The 21,404-nt window shown below is 41.3% G+C and overlaps 2 protein-coding genes across 2 annotated transcripts in view; one reads left to right on the top strand and one right to left on the bottom strand.

The window, feature by feature from the left end:
• ergic1 (endoplasmic reticulum-golgi intermediate compartment 1) overlaps positions 1-4,596 on the top strand; it is a 17,139-nt gene extending 12,543 nt beyond the window's left edge. Inside the window, exons 5-10 of the mRNA XM_034883197.1 lie at positions 561-685; positions 1,246-1,350; positions 1,449-1,509; positions 1,747-1,847; positions 2,418-2,540; positions 4,033-4,596. Coding sequence (XP_034739088.1) covers positions 561-685; positions 1,246-1,350; positions 1,449-1,509; positions 1,747-1,847; positions 2,418-2,540; positions 4,033-4,140 — 623 coding nt within the window. The 3' untranslated portion in view covers positions 4,141-4,596. The remainder of the gene's footprint in view (positions 1-560; positions 686-1,245; positions 1,351-1,448; positions 1,510-1,746; positions 1,848-2,417; positions 2,541-4,032) is intronic.
• A 1,477-nt stretch (positions 4,597-6,073) lies between these two features.
• flt4 (fms related receptor tyrosine kinase 4) overlaps positions 6,074-21,404 on the bottom strand; it is a 44,872-nt gene continuing 29,541 nt past the window's right edge. The window contains exons 11-30 of the mRNA XM_034883195.1: positions 20,441-20,576; positions 19,706-19,814; positions 17,371-17,730; positions 16,680-16,826; positions 15,815-15,946; positions 15,172-15,278; positions 13,674-13,809; positions 13,089-13,193; positions 12,879-12,992; positions 12,341-12,429; positions 12,008-12,167; positions 11,806-11,900; positions 10,713-10,835; positions 10,462-10,573; positions 10,143-10,242; positions 9,800-9,905; positions 9,590-9,714; positions 8,426-8,546; positions 8,184-8,269; positions 6,074-6,686 (exon numbers count right to left, since the gene is read on the bottom strand). Of these exons, the coding sequence (XP_034739086.1) occupies positions 6,470-6,686; positions 8,184-8,269; positions 8,426-8,546; positions 9,590-9,714; positions 9,800-9,905; positions 10,143-10,242; positions 10,462-10,573; positions 10,713-10,835; positions 11,806-11,900; positions 12,008-12,167; positions 12,341-12,429; positions 12,879-12,992; positions 13,089-13,193; positions 13,674-13,809; positions 15,172-15,278; positions 15,815-15,946; positions 16,680-16,826; positions 17,371-17,730; positions 19,706-19,814; positions 20,441-20,576 (2,680 nt within the window). The 3' untranslated portion in view covers positions 6,074-6,469. The remainder of the gene's footprint in view (positions 6,687-8,183; positions 8,270-8,425; positions 8,547-9,589; positions 9,715-9,799; positions 9,906-10,142; positions 10,243-10,461; positions 10,574-10,712; positions 10,836-11,805; positions 11,901-12,007; positions 12,168-12,340; positions 12,430-12,878; positions 12,993-13,088; positions 13,194-13,673; positions 13,810-15,171; positions 15,279-15,814; positions 15,947-16,679; positions 16,827-17,370; positions 17,731-19,705; positions 19,815-20,440; positions 20,577-21,404) is intronic.

The raw sequence follows: 21,404 nt of genomic DNA, 5'->3' as shown, positions 1-21,404 counted from the left end.
TGAAGTGAGGTCTAGATGGAAAAACACTGACAGGCAGGTTGGGTGGTCTGTTTGGACTTTGTGTGTTTACATGTGTCACTCTCTACTGAATTTCTCTTTTTATTCTTTTCTTCCACTTCTTGTTTGATTGGGCTATTAAAAAAAGAAGAAATAGAGCTGCAGCTAATAATTATTGTCATTGTGTATAATTTATTTGATTAATTAATTAATTGTTGAGCCCATTAAGGGTACAAACAATCTGGGAAAATGCTCTTCACATGGTGGTGACATTTTCAATTAACTTGTTTTGTCAAAAAAAAAAAAGATTTTCAAATTACACTGTTAGTTAGTTTTTATATGTATTCCTAATTTCAGTGTTTACAGTTTTTTCATTTTATTTAAACTAAAAGTTTATCATACAAAACGGAGAAAAAGTAGTTGTTTGATAAACAAATGATTTAATTAATCAACTATCAAACTAGCACTGTAAATAGTTAAAGGACCCAGCACAGAAAAGTGTTTAATAGTTCTGTTCATGTTCTTTCATGTTTGTCAAATATTTAATGATCTTGTTTCTTCAGTGGTGGGTTTGGACATCCAGGACGAGATGGGCCGCCACGAGGTCGGTCACATAGACAACTCCATGAAGATCCCTCTCAACCAGGGGGACGGTTGTCGCTTTGAGGGAGAGTTCACCATCAACAAAGTAAGGCCTCACCTCATAGCGGAGCGGAGACAAAGAGTAACCCACACACACTGTAACCGTTTTATGTATGGCTGATCCGCTTCAGAGAAAGGCAAGGTTTCTGTGCTCAATAATTCTATTAGGGTGGCTCTGATTAGATGTTTTTGACATTTTTGTGGGACATAAGCTATTGGACTACATGTCGTTTATTTGTCTTTGACTTGAGCTAAACATGACGGGCTTGACAGGAATGAGGCCGACCTGCTTCTTCCACCATTCTAAATTGAGTTATGTTAAATGGAGCCGCTCTGGGATCGACTTCAGTAACACCTGCGGTCTGGGCCCTGTTTGTCTTACTCACATCTTGTGCGTCAGTCTTTCCAGTCCATTTAAAATGATTAACTCAGCAGTTGTACATTTAACAAACTTGGACGTGGAATATCTGGAAACATGTGAAACGTGGCAAGGGCCGTTTAGTTTCCCAACCAACTATGTGTGTGTTCAGACTAGGTCATTAGTTAACTAAATGTGTTGCATGTGCGTCCGTGCGTATGTGTGTGTCCGTGTGTGTGTGTGTCCAGGTGCCAGGTAACTTCCATGTGTCGACACACAGCGCCACAGCGCAGCCCCAAAGCCCAGACATGACCCACAACATCCACAAGCTGGCCTTTGGAGAAAAGCTCCAGGTTGGGAACCGCACTACAAACACACCTCAAAAACAATGGACACATGTATAAGATTTACAGTATCAAGGCAGACAACTTTTCTTTCTTTTGTCTCGCAGGTAAAAAAAGTACAAGGAGCCTTCAATGCGTTAGGAGGGGCTGACAGGCTGTCATCTAATCGTAAGTATCCACGCTGCACATCTACTCAACATAACCACTGTGCCATTTATGTAAAGCATGGAATGATCCAATGAAATGAGTCACGAAGTGGATGTCAAAGGAATCCAAAGTGGAACCACAGCTGACACTGTATCTCGGATGGAAAAGCTCCAGCTAGTTGTTCATCATGATTAAAACAACAAGTCATTTTTGGACACTTTTTAAAAATAACTTGAAATCACTTTGTTTCTTTTGCAGCTCTGGCCTCACATGACTACATACTGAAGATTGTTCCGACAGTGTATGAGGACCTATCAGGCAAACAGAGGTTCTCCTACCAGTACACGGTAGCCAACAAGGTGCTGTCTCCCTCCTGTTATCCCTCTTTAAATCTTCTCTCACCTGTAAGATCCTGCCCTCTGCGTCACAGGTTCTTTTTGCACATGTCAAGGCAGCAGCGGGACCATCCCAACATATGGCCAGAGCATGTATCACCGTGTTAACTTGTGCACTGACCCGGAAGTGAAAGCTCACCCCTAGTGACTGGAAACGCTCCCCAGATGTCAACAAACCATAAACACACTTCTTAGAACCGCATTGACTGACAGCTGGGTATGGAGTAATAACAGTGCAGGTCAGCTGTGATTAGAGGAGGAGCAGCGTGCCTGAGCAGAATATTCCAAAATCTCATTGCCAAAAAGCAAATGAAGGTCCAGCTGAGACTCCTATCAGTGCAGCTTATTTTCTTTAGGCGAATTAGAACTGTTTCTGCAGTAATGGGATTCATATAAACACATTGTTGCTGCGTCCCGCTTACATCATCAGTTTTTATTCATCCAAGATCATTTTCAATGAATCATTTATGGCTTTTGCAGCTCCAAAACTCATCAAAATTTGTAATACTCCTTTTTTTTTTACATCCCACACAGGAGTACGTTGCTTACAGCCACACGGGCAGGATCATCCCGGCCATCTGGTTCCGATACGACCTCAGTCCAATCACAGTCAAGTACACAGAGAAGAGACAGCCCTTTTACCGTTTCATCACAACAGTGAGTGAAGGCAACTTATTTTAATTCATGGTCTTCTAAAGGTCCCATGGCATGAAAATTTCACTTTATGAGTTTTTAGTTTTTTTTAACATCATTATGAGTTCCCCCAGTCTGCCTATGGTCCCCCAGTGGTTAGAAATGGCGATAGGTGTGAACCAAGCCCTGGGTATCCTGGTCTGCTTTGAGAAATGAACCTGATATCTTGCCCCTTATGAGGTTACAGGTTACCTCCTCTTTCTCTGCTTTGCCCAGCAGTTGGTCAAGGCCCCACTCCTCCTCCCCCCCCCCCCTCTCTGCACAATAGCATTTAAAGCTACAGACACAGAAATAGCACATACTAGGGAAAGCTCATTGTGGGACTGACTCTAGTGGCTGTAATTCTACACCAAGGCTGAATTTGGGGAACAAGACTTGATAGATAGATATATATATATATATATATATATATATATATATATAGATAGATAGATAGATAGATAGATAGATAGATAGATAGATAGATAGATAGATATATATATACAGAGAGAGAGAGAGATAAAAAAAGCATTCGAAAGGCAGCATGTCATAGGACCTTTTAAATACAGTGAAAGTTGTGATCTTAGACTTAAAGCTGCAATAACTGTTTTTTTGGCCCCTAAGGGCAGCAGAAATTAGCTGTGAACACAACACTGAAATTGTTATCACCGTTTCAGATGATATGGCGAACCCATAAGCAAACGGTTACTTTTGTATACATCCAGCAGACTCCAATATTTACTCTTTTAGCTCTGATTTGGTCTCTTCAGACTTCTACGGGAATGTTCTGTATAGCTGCTGTAGCGCTACTTTAATTAATGGTCTTTCTAATAACAACAGAAAGATATATTGCTTGTACAATTCTAGTAAATTTCAGCTCTTTGTTTCTGTTTTACCGCTGGCAGCTCTACTGTTTCGGTTTACTGTTGCCGTTCTCGCCAATAGGCAGCTGTTTTTAGGGAAAAACCTCTGATGAGACTGGAAATAGGGGGAACCAGCTAGCCTAGCTCTGTCCCAAGATAAAGTCCACCTACCAGCTTTGTAAGAAGAAAACTATTTCTGTTACATCCTGAATTCCTTTTCTCGTTCCATGCCATCTCACCCTTCCTGACGTGTTGGTTGAGGAATTTTGGTTGAGCCTGAGAAGGCTTTCTTCTGACTGATAATGTCGTCAGGATCAAATTGGCCCGGCTGGCTGAGGAGCAACACCGTTATTTGTCTTTCGAGTTGTTTCGGTTTATCATGACTTGAGGCTTGGGTTGGGATATGACTGTGATTGTGAGTCATGGCTCAAGATTGTGAGTCAGGCTGCAGCAGGACTCACTGCTGAATGCCAGCGCTTACTGAGGTGTTAGTGTTATGTATTGTTATAACAAAATGTGATTGGAAGCAGCTGATACTAAGCCATTTATAACCAGAGAAGAAAACATCAAAGCTTTTAAACAGCGAGACTGACAGAGTAACCTCTTCTCTGTAGATCTGTGCCATCGTCGGCGGGACGTTTACAGTCGCAGGAATCATCGACTCCTGTATATTCACTGCTTCAGAGGCCTGGAAGAAGATCCAGATTGGGAAAATGTCATGAGTACTGCTGCCCACTCCTCCCTACATCTTATTTATATAATGGCAAAGTTGTTAGCCTGTTAGCTAAATCCTATCCTGCTCGAACCCACTTCCTTTTGGAGAATGGATCAGCGTGATCAATGTAGTGGCTCCGGCATTCGATCTAACTACCAGGCTGCACGGCCGCGTCTCAGTTTCTTAAGCTCCACTCGGGCTCAATCTGCCCTGGTGACGCGTGGACGCCGACTATCGCATGTCTGCTTCCTCCGTCTTCAGTGTCTCCAGTCTTTTGTTACCGTGGAGATGAAGTACTGCGTGGCAGGGTTCAACCAGTATGGGTATTTGAAGGCTGCGCCTGTTTTTTAAAATTTCATTCAACACGAATCACATATATTCCATTAGGATAAAAATAGGATATTTTCAAGTTATGGCTCAGTAATTAATAGGAATAATACATAAATAATTGTTTAAATGAATTTTTAAAAATGTTTTCCCAGTACTGCAGGGAAATGATCATTTGAAGGAAAATGTTCTGATTTATAAAACTGGACTGAACTTTAAAGTATTTCTGTAATTAACACTTTTTCCTTTTTTCTCAGCCCTTCACATTTTATCTCCAGTATTCAAACTGTTCAAACTGTGTGCCTTTTTAAGTTTCCTCTTCTACCAAACAGGGTTATCATCAGCTCTCATATGAGTTTGTCCACTTAATCCAGTTGCACCTGATGCATGTTGCAACTTAATGTTTAGATTCACTTTTTAGAGATCATTGTTTACCTTCCAGTCAAGTTAGTATACCAAATATTTCACCAATTACCATTACATTTGAAAAACTGCAAAAATATAGTAATTGTCTTGTTGTTTTCCATAAGAGATCAATTTATTTAGTTTGATTTTATTTTTTTACATGGTACGTGAATTTTTTTTGTTTTTTTTAAGAAGTTGTAAAGAAGATTTTTAATGCGAGAACCTGTAGGCCAAGGTGTTTTTCCTCTTAAGTTCCTCTTTCTTTTGTACTGTTGTGTGTGTGTGTGTGTGTGTGTGTGTGTGTGTGTGTGTGTGTGTGTGTGTATATAAGACCTCTCTGATCACAAACCCTTGGAAACTAGTCTTTCTTTTACATTCTGTTCTGTCTCAAATGAGTCTGTAATGATATGTGTTCCTCAAGTAAAGGTCCCATAAAAACCACTGTTGTGTGTCCAGGTTTCTATAAGAAAGGTGCCACTTGTTCTACATGTTGTACTAGTTTAAAAAAAAAAGTCTGACTCTACTCAAAGAGAGTCCTTGCTTACTAAATTGAGGTTTAACACGGAAGGATTTTACATATCTGGCCTGAAAAGGTACAAGAATTCACTTTATTTCATAATAAAAACCTGAAATAGTCAAGTAACGTACGCCAGGTTGTGTAGGGTCCAGGTACCCTTATCAACAATAATTTGTAAAAACTGAAAAAGGAACCTTTGCACATCTGATTTCTAAACATTAACTAAGCTCTAGTGGCTGTAATTGTGTGTTTATGAAGTGGACTTTGCACCCAAATGCTCATTTCCCTCAGCTGGCAGCCAGTGTCAACAACCAGCAGGTTGTCGTTTTTGATGTGAGCATGTAAGAGGTGGTTCAGCTACCCCAGCTGTCATCAGGCTTACGTCCAGTTCTGATAAGAGGTGCTTAGTGTGACTCACACCCTTTTATTCACCCTGCATCCCTCTGTTTACCTCCGTCACTTCTTCGTTGTTCATGGAGTCACGTAACCAAGCGTCTCCACCTCCGCTGAATGACACAGATGCACAAATATCTGCTTGTTTTCCTTGATTGGTCCATTATGTGGATCATCACAGAGCTTAAGATGACCTGTAATTCATCGCAGCATGACAAATGCAAATTTCCTCTTAGAACATGTCCTTCAAGAGAATAACGACAGCTTTGACTTCATCATTAATCAGAGAGAGAAGAGCGAGTAGAAGATACATTTCTTTATTTTTTTCCTATAGGAGTCATAATTTGTACAAATGAAGGACAAATACTGTATATAAAAGATAAAGGTGTGAATAGAAAATACTTGGTTTGTTTTTGTCATAATGCTGCCACCCAGTGGCTGGTTTGAGGGATTTCGGGCACATATAGTTCAGTCTGTTGTTGAGGCAGCAGCCCAAGAGGAAGAGAGAAAGAGATGAGTAGAGGTAAGCTCTAGGATCTATAACCGGATCTTTATTAATGCATAACTAGTTACATATCTTTACTGGGATGTTATTTAAGCCTACACGCCGCCCTCGCCCTGAGCTTTCTCAGGCACTGCCACTTTTTTTCTTTCTTTTAAACCTCAATTCTCTCGAGCTGCATATTTGATTTGATTACACGTTGGAGGAGGCCGGGCAGAGGGCGTCGGGTGAGGAGAAGAAGTCGCAGAAGCCCTCCTCGGACAGGTGTCCGTACTCGTTGTTGTAGAAGGTCTGTCCTGAAAGCTGGCTGAAGAAGTTGGGATGGTGCATGGAGCTGCCGGCGCTGCTTCGACCCAGGGAACCATGGGAGGCTGTCAGAGGCTCTGTGCTGCTGCTGCTGCCCATACGACTGCGTTTAGAACAAAAACAAATAAAAAACCTTAATATGGTCAAGTACTGACAACTGAGGCAGATAGATTAACACAGTCAGCAATCAGGAGACACAGTCTACAGATACCTGTAGGTATGTTGGACATATTGAGTGAAGAATTAATCTCAACAGGGAAGTTAGATTAAAACCACACTCACTCATGTCCGGCTTTAAGCTCTGAACCTGTAACTGTTAAAAGTGAATATTCCTAAGTGATAATGCTAGAAGCTATTCTTCCTGGGGTCCTGCAATCTCATTAAAAACAACACCTATGAACCAACTGTTCCTACTAACCAGTATTCTCTGTATTGCCTAATGGTTTATTTCTCTGTAGTATAGAGCTCTGTTGTCCAAAAACTATTAAAAACACATTAATGAGCCAAACTGTTGTACTGGACTCGCTAAAAATAGTCCTCAACAAATACACTATTTACTCCTGTTTTAGTAATGTATGATGTGGGTGGGGGGGGGGGGGGGGGGGAGAACTACAGGGCCCAGCTGCTATACGAAGTTAATTTATGTAAATAAACTATTTTTTCTAACATGGCTTCAGTTGGAACCCATCAGGCTGAATGCCACAGACACAGAGGAAAGTCAAAGTATTGATAGGCAGACTAACGCATTGTTGCTTTTGGACTTTTTTTATGGGATTTCTTGACAATAACAAACCTGTGTGTATTCTTAATCTCAAATTTAAGAATGAACATGAACTAATATTACTACTTTTGATCAAATATTCCTAAAGCTAAGAGAGCTAGTCGTAAAGTGTTCATTATAACCAACTCAGGGAGTACCCGAGTTGGTTATGATGGACAATATATTATCTAAATCAATGTGTATTATTCTGCTTAGGATAGCTGATACCTTGCCAGTCTTAGCTGTGTCTTTCTGGCAATGTCCAGAAACACTTTTGATACAATATAGCATCACCAATGCATGCATTGATTCCATTTTTGATTCCATTTTTTTTATTGTATTTTTTGCCTTCCTTGTCAATGTGGTACTAGCTTTCTCTTGCGATATGTTTAACAATGGGGCAGAAGTGGATAAACTGTCTGATTTGCCTTTACTGCTCTGAATGTACAATGTGATGAATCATGTACTCACTTCAGAGCCGCTCTTAAAGGTTCCTCCTACATCTTTCTGTAAGTAGGAGTGAGTTGCTGGATAAATGCGTCTTAGTACTTACTTGGAGCAGATATCGGTTTACTGCTCTTTGAACATTGTTGAGTCTTCATTCTTAAATCGTCATGGGTTTAAATGACTGACTGTTGCTTACTCCTACTTACCCATGCATAAATGGATGCAAATCTACTGTAGTTTCAATACATATAAAGCTGTGAGTGACTTCATTTTACATGCTTCCATCCAGGACAAAATGACTGTTTTCTCATATTGACTCTGCACTGTGACTAAGTTGGCTGCATATCTTTTATGCGTCACTCTCAGTTCCAGGCAGCAATATGGCTCAATAACCTTTTTGAGACGGCGCCTCTGTGCTTGTGTTCAATTCTCTCAAATTCTTCGGAGGCCAGAACCATCCCGCTGTCTGTCTGGTTGTCCTGGGAAGAGACACAGTTGGACACCATGTGAATTAAATGCCTTTTGTTTAACCCCGCTGGTGTGTCTGCAACTATTTTTGGAAAAATTCCACAATGCCGTTTACCAAATGTCACCAGTCCCATTTTCAACAGTTGATAAGGAGATAAAGAGCTTACTTGAGAAGCTTTCTGTCTGTGCATCTCCAGGGGCAACTCTTCAAATGTCTTCACTCTGGGCTGGCATATTTTGGAAGGTCCCACAAACACACAGCCGGCAAAGGGCACGCAGTTATAATACCTGGTCAAGAGGTGTAGGAAGGATCAACACATTAATACATAATGGAGCCTCCTGCTGACATACAAATGCCATGAGACGAATAAGAAATGGTAGTAGCAAAAGAGCAAAATATGTTACATTCAGTAAAAGATATAGCAGTGTATGAATAATTCAGAATTCAACTATTTAATACACAAGATAAAGCAAACATATGAAAATACAGACACGATATCGTAAAACATCTTGATCCTGGGACGCGTTCCCAGCCTCAGTGTATTGTTTGTAATTGTTTGTCACTGTTTGTATTTTCTAAATGTATAAAGAAGAAAAATTAAAAAAATAAGAGTTTTTCCATAATAACTGTTAAACCCATATATTTACTTTTACATCCTAATTTCCTTGAAACCTGAAGTATGAATGAAAGAAATTGAAAGTCAGGTATGAATTAAAGATACTATTATTAATAATATCCATTTTAATTCTTGCTCAGTCTGAAACATGATTTTGACTAGGATTATGATGTTTGTTTTGTCTGTTTTCGTTTTGTTAACTGTGTTATTATGACTGTACTGTATCTTTATTCATTGTTAAGGACTCCTTGAAAACGAGATGCTGCATCTCGAGGGGTTACTCATAATAAAGAAATTTAGCCTACGTGTGCCTGGTTAGCTCTCCTGGTAGTGTGGAAGTTGTTGATTGGTGCTCAGAAAACAGTTACCTCCCACAAAAGGTGGCTTCTCAGGGTGTAACACCATTTGCCTGACAATGGTTTAGTACCCAAACGTTGCCTATTATTACATTTTTGCAAGTTAGACAGTGTGCAGGAGTTTTTATTTGCTACTTTGAAACCCCGTCCAACCAGTGAGTAGCCTGGTCCTACCAGACTCTCGTACATTTCATGTGTACAGAAGGAAAATGAAAATTGAGTGGCAGTACGTAGGAGGGCCGAGCCGGGCTAACCACTGAGAGAAGCTCGGACAGAAACACAAAATCTCTCAGCAAGTTGCTCATATTTTAAACCTTTATTTCATAGTTTAAGGATTACAGGATATATAAATGAGTACCTGGCGGGAAGAGTGTTACAGGCTAGTCTCAGTTCCTCCTCAGATGGAGGGCGTGATGAGGCCTGCGAGAACCCATCATCCTCTGAGCTCTGTGAGTGGTTCAGAGGGATGTAGTCCTTCCCATCCTGAAGGGAAAAGATACAGGATCAATAACTAAATACTCTTTAAAAAACTAGCTGGAGGTTAAGGTTTCCCCAGAAGTGAGCTCACAGGAATGCTGTTGTCCTGCAGCAGGTCTCCGAGGATCTGCATCAGGGCGGGGAAGGTTGGTCTTTCTTTGGGTTCACCGTGCCAGCAGGCCAGCATGATGCCGTATCTACCACCAGAGGGAAGCACCGTCACAACAAGGACAACACTCCAACTTCCCTGTCTCACTATTACAGCTGCAAAAACAAATAGACCCTATATCCTCTCCTAAATGTACAACTTTGTCAAACATGTGATATTTACGAGCTTTTTCTTGTTTGCCTTTGGGATGGCCTCAAGCACTAAAAAAGGACTATAAATCTTATTTGACAGCAAAAGGTGAGCAAAAGAATCAATCAAAGCTTACATTTCAGGGGAGGCAGTCTCGGGCGCCCTCATTCTTACACCGTCTTTTAATCTTTTGCAAAAGTCTTCGTCAATCTGTACGCCCGGGTACGGAGATGCACCTTAGGATGAAACAGGAATTAACAAGTCAGAGAAAGGAAAAACAAAGGCATAGTGTGTTTGGATAACAGTGATGAAGGTTTACTCGAAGAGTTCACAAAGAGTAATTGTTTCTGGCAGAAACAAAGATTGAACGTCAATTTTTAAATCAACACACTTTGGGAGGAGATTGTATTGAAATTCTTTGATTTTTATACAAATGGTGAAAAGAGTGTCTTTACCCAATGAGAAGATTTCCCAGAGGAGAACTCCGAAAGACCACACGTCACTCTGGCTGGTGTACACTTTGTCAAAGATACTCTCTGGAGCCATCCACTTTAATGGCAGACGAGCCTGAGAGAACCAGACACATATTTTTCAAATTTACACCTTCCTTTAAATTCTTCCCTTGTGGGGGTGATGACAACCAAAAGGAGTTTAGTGTTTTCCCGCAGTAAATGGAGTTGGCTAATGGAGTGTAAAGATGCCGTACATTGCCTTTCCTGACGTAGTCGGGGTCTTTGTATATGTCTCTGGCCAGGCCAAAATCACAGATCTTCACGATGTTGTTCTCTGACAGGAGAATGTTCCGGGCCGCCAGGTCTCTGTGGATACACTGTGGATACACACACAACCACACATACATCATGACAATGTGGACAGGTGTGTGGGCATGTGTGTGCCCATGTATGTTTGCATGCATAGATTCCACCTAGTTCTGGAGGAAGTATTTGGCTTAATTGATTTTGATAATACTGTATGTTGCCTTAAAGTGTGTGTGTGTGTGTGTATCAGTTTGTAACTGGGACTGGACTGTGTCTCATCCTGGCTGAGCTCTGTGGAATCTCTGCAGGAGATCCAACATCATTCACAAAGCTGTCGAGTAAACCTGCCTGCAGGGTCACGACTGTGAGTCATTCAAAGACAGTCTGCTTACAGTACAGTCAGAGTTGATAGTCATTATAAGTTATAGCCGCTTTTGTAGTCACCAGTTTCATTTCATTTTTTACCCGATTACCACTGGATTGGTGTGAGATTGCCGGCTGTGGCTGTGAATAAGTATCAAATCGGCTAACCAACAAATTGAAACAATCCAATAACAACAGAGATGATAGTGTGCAGAACTTGTCACTTCTTGGATACAGTGTTATACAGCGCTGACACAGTTCAACAGAAAATATCAGCTGTCTGTGAGAACAAAATATTGAATCAAATATGCCGTCTTCAGACCCACATTTGTTTGACAGACATTAACAATTTAAGCATCCACAATTTTTTTTATGTTTTGTAGCTGTGAATAGTTTCTCAATGTCACGGGTGCATTGCATTGTGGGTTTATAGTGTTCATCAACAGCACACGCAAAAAAAACTAATCATTTGGATTTAACAAAGGAATATTTCTTATTTAATTGTGTGGACACACTGCATACTCAAAACCTGCTAAGTATTAGTATGCAGTACTAGAGTTTGTGTTTACATGGTTAATTAACAAGCACAGTGGATTAAAAAAGCTAAACGATCCAGACTAAAACCTGCTGCCTATTAGACCAATCTCCAGCTTATTCACTGATTGTCTTTGTATTAACCTTTCTGGAGGCCAGGAACTCCATCCCACGAGCCACCTGGAAACTGTAGCAAATTAGATCTTCTATCGTCAGAGGAGTTTTCCACAAGTCCTCCACTGGAGAGAGAAGATGAAGGGAGAGGGTAAGAAAAAGAAGGAGGAATTCAACTACAACTGTAACAAGACCATGAGTTAAATAATCTTGTGAATTAAAGCAGCCTTACTTCTCTCCCCAGCAGGATTCTCAGTGGGCATGTTGGACGGTGGACTCTGAGGACTGGTGAGTGGGGAGGACCGGGGAGAAGGCGGGTGGCGAGCTCTTTGGTCCATTTGACCCGCCTCAATCATCCGTCTCACCTGGCTCTGAGTTTTAGGAGAGCGATCCTGAGCGGGGGAAACAAGTGAATGCATCATCTCCAAAATCAATAATCAAACAAAAAATCGGTTTGTGAGAAGTAAATACTGTTTGATATCGGCTGTACGGAAGCAAAGAAGATTCTCTGTAAGCAAATAGAAAACAGTAGACAGTGCTTCAGTGTCTGTGGTGCTTGGGATACCCTGTATGGGAGGAAGAACTCTCTCTTGGCTCGTAGGAAGTTGGACAGATTCCCATACTTGCAGTATTCCACTATCACCATCAGTGGACCTGGTGATACAGACAGCTTTTATCATTACAGTGCTGTGAGAAAAATGCATGCAATGCAATGCTTTCTTTACATGGTAAAACATATTAAAATGATCTCTGCCTCTTGTTAAGGGACTCTTTTTTTTTTTTTAAATACCATATTCAAAATAGCGAGGGTTGGCAGTCTGTAAGCATTTCCTGACTGGGTTTAGCTGCAAGGCTAAATCGCTGCTTTTGTTCAAGGTAAACATGGTTAAACATTTCAAGATGTGCATCCCTCCGAACGATGCTCTATACATCAAATGGATGTATGGACATAAAAGAAGAGTGTCAAAGAAAAAGAGAGGCAGCTTTTTGACTTTTTGTAGTTGGTTTGCTCTAAAAAAAACATTGCTGTTGTTTTTATGAAAAAAAAAAGAAATTTCTACCTAAAGGTAAAACTAATTTATGAGTAATATATAGAATCTCACCATTTGCTTTGGTGCAGGCTCCTAACAGGTTCACTACATTCAGATGGTTACCAATGTGAATCAGTATCTTTAACTCTGACATCAGGGCCTTGTGCTCACTGGCTGTAGATCCATCTGAGACACACACACACACACACACATTGGAACCTAATGCATAAAATACATCTGGTTGTATAGCTACAATACTCATACACAAAGACTAAATCTCACCTTTCAGCATCTTGACAGCCACTGTGTCCAAACTGTTGCTCTTGCTGACGCCGTAGATTGACGCCTCAATGACTTTTCCAAAGGCCCCGTGGCCTAAAACTTTTCCTATGTCAGGAGAAGGAACAGGAACAACCACAGAATATAAATACTAATTGAGCTATGCAGGCTTTTGTGTTGTAGTCTCATTGGAATACATAAACAGTTGTTTCAAAAGCGCTTGCAAAATGTAAATGCATCTGGCCTCCATATAGACAAGGGGGGAGGAATTGGAATCTCAACTGCAGCATTCGGAAACAACACGTTCCCATGAGTTGGGAACTGTCGTGGAACAGCTGCTTTTCCTCGGGGCGTTTTGCACGTATGTAACATTAGCACATTACTTGGCAGCACTTTGCCCAGCTGGCTGCAATCCAAAGTCATGCCATTAAGGATTCTGGAAATGGAAAACTAATCTGTTGCATCCATCTATTCGCTCTCATCCCCGCTTGCACATTTCCTCGCAAACCCCCTTGCTCCCATTCGCTCGTTTATCCCAACATCCATCCATCCATCCATCCATTTCTCCCACCCTTCCCGACTACTCACCCAGTTGGAGTCTGTCTCTGGAGATCTCCCACTGGGAGGAGTCGTAAGGCAGGTATTCGCACTGCTCATCCAGAGGCACCTCGCCCGGGTCCATAATGATTGACAGATAGCCCGTCTTTATGTCTGCCGGGTTAACCTGAAGATCAGACAGAGACAGAGTGTAAACCACAATGATATGTTGCAACAAGTCACCACTGTAGTCTGTAGTAAACATGTAATTCTGCCAGCGGTCATAGCTACGTTTTGGCAACATTTCTATCATAGTTAGGAGGATAACAACAGCTTTTATCACACTAGATGAGTCAAAACGAATTGTGATCAAACTGGAAGCAAAGCAGATGTTCATAGCAACTTTTTGAGCAAACTTTTGATTCATTCACAAAACCATATTTATATGTTATATTGCATAGGGCTTTCAAGACCAGCTGCTGGCACGTAGGCATAATGGAGACATTGTGTAGTGACAGTAAACACCTGTAGCTATCAGCAGCAGGAACATGTCCATTACATCTGCAGTCTCCAGTTTCTGATGTACAGTGTGTCATTTTACACACAGATGGCACGGCGGGTTTCATTTACTCACTCTGTGCCTTTTCTGCTCAATTAAGAACTGTTCTGCACGTGTTTCAGGTTTATACAGTGAGATTGTGCATATAGCAGTGACTACCTTTATTTAAAGCACATTTCCAAACACCATTTCTTCTTTATAATGTAAACATGTCACCTGAACAAGATTATTACAGTTTATTTAAGAGGCGTCTTGAGTATTTACAGTTGTGGCATTGCTGGTGTTACAATAACTAAAGTTCCAGTCTCTCTTACAATTTAGACATCACATGTGATCAAAAGAATATTTGGGATGCTGTATATTAATATGTGAAGTTTATTATATTTATATTACTATTATAGATATTAACATAATTATACTATTTAGTAGGCAATCTCCTGTATGGGGTACTGTATTTTTTTTTTTGCCTGCTGCTTTTAAAGGGTTACAGATGTTGAGAGGAGCTGGTGTGATGTGATTGGCTATTATTGGAGGTCATCCCAGGTCTCAATATTCTTATTTTTTTAAATTAATGTTCATGTTTATTTTTCGTTTTGGTTGGGAGGAGGTATTAAAGACCTCACCTAGGGCATAAGTGAACAGGGGGGCAGATAAGATAAAGCTACTAGGGGAGTAGGAATTCATTTGTTAATGACAAACTGTGAAGTCACTGTGGAGTGACAGTGTGAGACAATCCCTTTAGTGACCAGGTTAGGAAAAATAAAAAGCAATTTGGTCCTCATTATAGACGTGCTATGACTAACTGGACTTTCTCCCAGGGAGAGCAGTAACTGTCTCAGTGGGCGATCTGCAGACTGTCTCAGAGATCAAAGAGGATGTGCTGACATGGCAGATGTCAGATTAACGTGTCTCCGTCACAGTCGGTCAGTTTCTCTCACAAACCCACGAACACAAACACAGACAACAAGGTGAAAAGTGGCGCCCTCTGACCCGCTTCACATTGCAGAAGATGAGGATGAGCAAGGCCCAGAAGAAAACAGCGATGACTCCAGTCCCGATGAGAATAACTATCTCCACATTGGCCTTGTCGCTTGAACCTTGACAGAAAGAAAGAAATAAAGTCATGTTTAGATGCCCTGTTGTATCTGAAACCACTCTATACTCTCACGTCTCTCTTTGATGACATAACTCTTTACCAACTGTAGAGGGTGCTATATTACAAACTATTGAACTTTCTTGCAAACTCCTTACATTGAAATGTTTAGATTTCTTCATTTTGCCAACCAGTATTTAATCAACTCAGCCATTCATCATAAAACCACTTCCAGCAAACCCGTTCATACATATTCATCCTGAATATAAAACGTCCCAGCAGTCAATGACTTTGAGTTTTTCCCGTGGAGAGCTGTATGCAACAAAAGCACAGAAACTACAGCTGCAGTGAAAAGTGTGAGTGTTGACTGACTAAAATCCAGACATGTACATTTTGTGCGTAAAGATTTGAGTTCGGGATTTCAGGCCTGAGTGCACTCAAAAAAAGCCTGTCAGCGTTGAGTGGGTGTGAGTGGATTCAGGTGACTGAGGTTGTACCCAGCGATCTGTTTCTGTGCGTGTGAGTGTGCGGCTGTCTCACCGATGACCCGGACGGCGGCTGATGAGTGGACACAACCACGCTGGTTGCAGGCAGTGCAGGTGTAAAGGCCGGCGTCCTCCTCTGTCACCCTCTGGATACTCAGCGTGCGGTTTGAGTCCTGCAGCTGGATCCCTGAATAGTGACATACGCAGCGCCACACTTCAAAACACCACTTCAGCTCTCACATCATAAATCCAGCACAGCGTTTCTTGAATTTGTGTCACACCTCTGGTATTCAATTTATAATGTTAACATATAAACCGTGTCGTCCTGTGAGGCGAGCCACATGCCCCAGCAGCCACGCTGAGTGAACCCAGAGCATCAGCTGTCACTCAGACTCATATTGACCCCCCCCCCCCTCCACACCTACTCAGATACACACTGAGAAAAAATGAGCCATCACTATTGTCTCGCAGGGGTTCATGCATGTGTGTGTGTTGAGTGGCTGTGTAATGCTATATGTGCGACAAACACATCTACACAAGCATTCTTGTCACTGGTTCTGTTTGGCATTATTTATTGAGTGTGTGGGTGGGTTGGAGGGTGGTTGTGTATCTGTTGGCTTTAAATAGCTAGATTGCCATTCATCATGACGTAAAGGGTTAGGGTTATCTTCCAACAGCTGTCGATCTCCGAGTAAATATTAACAACGCTTATTGTTTCGGTTCTTTTATCTAATGTGAAGCCAGAATGAGGCAGACTTTCAAGGGAATTCCCCCGAACAGAGCATGAACTCTCATGCGACACAAGCCCCGCTAAATTGATATTCAGAGGGGCAAACTTTATGAGACTGTTGGTGTGGGCGGGTGGGCGGCTGCACCGTTCTGTGAACGTGTGTGTCACCTGTGTAGGTGTATTCACACACCTGACATTTGGTGGAGAGGCTGTTTGTCTTTGAACCAGGAGAGGAGGGGTAGAGGTCTGCCCTCTACGTCGCAGTCCATGCGCAGAGACTCAGTCACATTCACTGTCTGGTTGGTGAGGCTGAGCTTGTATCGAGGCGCCTCTGGGGCTATGGAGAGAGAAAGAGAGAGAGAGAGAGAGAGAGAGAGAGAGAAGTCGAAAGAGAGGGAGAAGGGAAATCAATACTATGACTTGTCTGCACAAACAGTGCAACACAAGAACCATCAATGTACGTGTTATTTGTTCACTGAAGGGTCTGGTAGGATTAAAAAAAAGGGCAAAAGTAAAAAAAAAAAAAAAAAATCCCATTACAATGTACATCTGTGCTCCAGGCACTGCTGCAACGTTACCGCACATAATATGAATGAAGCGGGAATTTGTTTGTGCATTTCAACCCCTGCAGCATCTCAGCTCTGTTTCCTGTTACTAGATGCTGTGCAAACACCAGGTACTCTCCCCATCACGTGTGTGAAGATAGAGTGGGCTTTGTGAGTGTGTGTACTTTTAAGCCTCCAGCATCCCAGCGTCAGCTCCACTGCTTTAGATTTCAGCAACCAAGGGTTGAGTATTTCTCTATAATTAACTGTGGTTCAGAGTAACTACTCTGGGCAATGTGTGTACTGGATGTCCAATATGGAGCTTTTATCTCTCACCTTTGACTGAGACGTATCTGAACAGGCACTGTTTCGCCCCGCTCCGCCTGCTCTGAGCCTCACATACATAATGACCCTCATCCTGCAGCTGTATGGAGGTCATGGTGAACTCTAGGACCCAGCTTTTGGAGTGTTCCTGGAAGGAAAGCTGGCCGTCAAGGGTGTGCGCGTAGAGGTGCACGCTCCTGCAGTCCAACTCCTGGGGCTTGCCCTCTTCGTCCTGCAGGGCCTGCGGGTCGAGGCGGTACCACTGTAGCTGCTCGTAGGTGTAATTGTCAGCGGTGCAGCACAGGGACACTTTCTCCTGCTCCAGGGGATTCTCCGAGGGCTGAACGTCCACACTGAACCCCTCTGGGATGGCTACAAAGATACAGAGAAAGGCAGGTGGGCGGTAAGGTAACCTCTCACGACAAAGCTTGTGCACTAGACACTACTGTAATGAGAATTATTCCTTAAAGGGTTGGTTTACCCAAATTAAAAAAAAAACTTTTCTTATTTAAAGCCGATGGTGCTCACTGAACGTTCAATAATCCATCCGTGGACAAACTAATGTTGCTGCTGATTTTTCTAAATTTAATTTTCCAATGCTGGGAGAACCACAATTGTATTCACTTCCATTGTAATGGGGTGAACCTTGGGGGACAGATATAATTAAACCAATAAAACCACCAGCTACACTATATACACACCACTAGAGGGGATTTGGGCAGAACAGACCCTTTAATTCTTCTGAGTTCTCTGTTATCAAATGCAGGGTAAATTTGAACCGGACCTCTGTGAATATTTACTTTTTATTCTTTCATTTTTGTTAAAAAACAAATTCACTTAATCACATTAGTTGTTTGAAGTAATCAGCTAAAGTATGCAGTGCACAGATCATATTATGCAGAGATAACTAAGGATGGTAAGTAAATGATGCTCATGGGAAAAGAAATGTTCTGAATGGTTTCTGTCATGTTTTATAATGTTCTGTTAATATTTGGTGTGTTCATTCATGGTATCTGGGAATTAGTGTTGTATGGTTAGCTACATGTATTGTTGCACCATGACCAAGGCCTGGGAGGGGACTGATGAGGTCTGGGCACTGTGCTGATATTATGTGGGATGTGCACAGCTTAACAGCTAATGACTCTAGTAACAGAGTAAAAGTTTCCTGCAATACTGATTCTTAGATGATTTCCAAGTAGTGTGTTTTACTACCCAATCTTAAACACTGGAATAAATGTACTGAGTACATTACTCTAAAAATCATGTTGACTTAAAGGGAAAGGAAATAAATAGTTCTCCAAAAACTGAATTTTTGCTTGTAGCGATGAGTAGCCAAAAGTTTAGTTTTTATGTTATTTTGAATGTTTTAAAGCTTAGGTGCGTAGCTACTGTATTTCCCATGAGGAATTCTAAGTTATCAACAAAACTGTTGATGCAAGCCTTCTGTGATCGCTCACCACCCCCACCTCTCCTCCACGCAGATGCTAGTAGCCAAGGAGGACACGCAGGATTAAAAAAACACAATGTACTCTTTAGAAGAGGTCATCTTAGCGCGTTTCATTCGTACTTGAAAGTTAGATTTTCCGAGGTCAAAGTCGGAAAGGCCCCCTGGCCTCGGCCAGCCGAGCTTGGAACTCGGGCAGCCAGAATACCCCGAGCAACAAATCCCAAATGACTGTTCCGTCTATCAACAGCTGTGAAAGTTGTTCTAATATACAGTTACAAGCACTTCTTTGTGTCTCACTAAATCAGTCTTACACAAAGTCCTGTCCAACTTCTATCTGTGGACGTGTTGCTACACTGTTTGTGTTCACATTAAACAGTGTATAAAATGGCCTTGGTACCTGTGGCTAACCTGGATAGAGCTCATGAAATCAAGGAAAATCTGACTTGTAAATGGAAGGAATTCAACTCGGGTGGGAAGTCATTCCCCGAGGTAAATGGAATGCACTGTTATCTTCACTCAATTTTCTGTGTGCAAAAGTGACTGGATGACCCCAGTTCCTGAACATAGCCACAATGAGAAATACAGAGAGCGTTGTGCGGAGCTGATAGTCTTCATTAGCTTTGTAGCAACTCATGGGGAAATGGCTTGAATGTAACAGCCGTTCAATAATATTTAAAAGTCATGCACTAAAGCTTTGACTTAACATGCTTATTTTAGACAACATGATTTCAGAAAAAAATATTCATGTTTACTAATGCTTTTTAGTAATGACCACTAATGTAAACTTGATTTTTCTACTGCATCAACTTACCGCTTTGTGTTAATACAATTTAGTTTCCCCATGTGTTACAACTTAAATGGTTTAAGGCAATGCGCTTACTTTTAACATAACACACTTACTGGTTACATAGAAGTAGATCAGCCACTCATCTTTGCCAACTTTGTTTTCAGCAGAGCACTTGTACATGACAGAAACACTGGCGTTGCCAATCTGAAGCCTGCTTACTGTCTGTGGGGGTGAGAAAAGGTGGATGAGACTTGAATTCATATGGAGGACACGCATATTCTAAAATGGAAGGGCAGTCTTCTGTCATGCAGTATGTTGTGAGCTGACACAAACTAGATATTGTGCCGACAGGGCAACAGGAAGCAAACTCACCCAGGTGTGACTGAAAAACCATCGAGACTTTGCATGTGTGCGTATTTCTGAGTGTGATCATTTCATCTTTTTTTTGCGGTTTATAAATATTCAGGCGTGTGTGTGCACATAAGTCCCTTGCATGTGCGTCTCTCTGGATGTTTTTATTACCAGTCCTTACAGGAAGTCTGCAGAGGAAGACTACTCTAAATATTTCAACTGTGGAAATGGTTCGTGATTAACAAATTTTGTTATGGAGCTCAGAATGTGGGACGCTTCCATAAATACATCACAGTTCACGGATAAGTCAACTTACATAAATGTCTTTTTTTCTGGGCTAAGTCCTAATCATATTCAGTTTCCTTAACGGATATTCCAATCCTATCATCAATGATGTAATCATATTATAATATTGTGATTTTTTTTATTTTTTTTTATTCATAAATAGTTGGGCTTCTACATAGAATGGCAGTCCAAATCAAACAGCTGTGATGAACCTTTTGTCGGCCATCCACCACTTCGACCGACGTTTCAATAGCCTCAATTTCGTTCACGGCGTTTTCCGAGTTAATGTCCTGCCAGTTCTGACAGTCTGCGATCCTGTCACTCCGGCCCTTCCTGTCTCGTCGGACCCTGGAGAGAAAGACACACACACACAAACACACATACACATATTTGTGACATCTTCCCTTATTGACATGCGTAGCAGAGAGTGGGCAGTGGGAGAGTATTCAGAAGCACATCAAACCAGACATCCTGAAGTTTTATGAGATTTTTTTTTTCACAAACTAGGTTGCATTTTAAATCCTAAATCCCAAAGCCAAGTCAATTATGCTCAGTGTCCTGGCAACTAATGGAAAAAACTATGATATCAATTTGTATTATGGAGATCCATAGTGTGAACAGCATAGCAGAACTAATGAAACATGAAATGCAATTTTCCTTTGCATTTTCTCCTTAAGGCAACGCTGAAATTAGCAGAAGGTTAACAGAGTCAATTTCATTTTTACTCTCTTCATAGTGTACAAACAGAAAACATACCTCAAAAATAAATTTAAATGTTTATACACAATTCAATTGTTTGTAAATTAAACTTGTGTGGCTGATACAGCCTGATTTCATTCCTTCGGAATACTTCCACTTCCAACAGCTGTTCATGACCCTCAATATAAATTGCTATTGCAAATATTAGCTTACATGCACACACACACACACACACACACACACACACACACACACACACACACACACACACACACACACACACACACAAACATGAAACATAAAATGAGTTTACAATGTTAATACTGTATGCACACATATAACACATATAACATATAACATATAACACCGTTTTTTTACAGTTATTTTTAATTGCTAACAAACCTAAGTCACATTGTCAAAACTCTTTACACAGTCAGGGAATTAAAAAGTCTATGTGGACCAAACTGTGGATCATTT

The sequence above is a fragment of the Etheostoma cragini genome, chromosome 10 (assembly GCF_013103735.1).
Source record: "Etheostoma cragini isolate CJK2018 chromosome 10, CSU_Ecrag_1.0, whole genome shotgun sequence".
NCBI classification, from domain to species: Eukaryota; Metazoa; Chordata; class Actinopteri; order Perciformes; family Percidae; genus Etheostoma; species Etheostoma cragini.
This window is presented reverse-complemented; position numbering and strand designations above follow the sequence as displayed.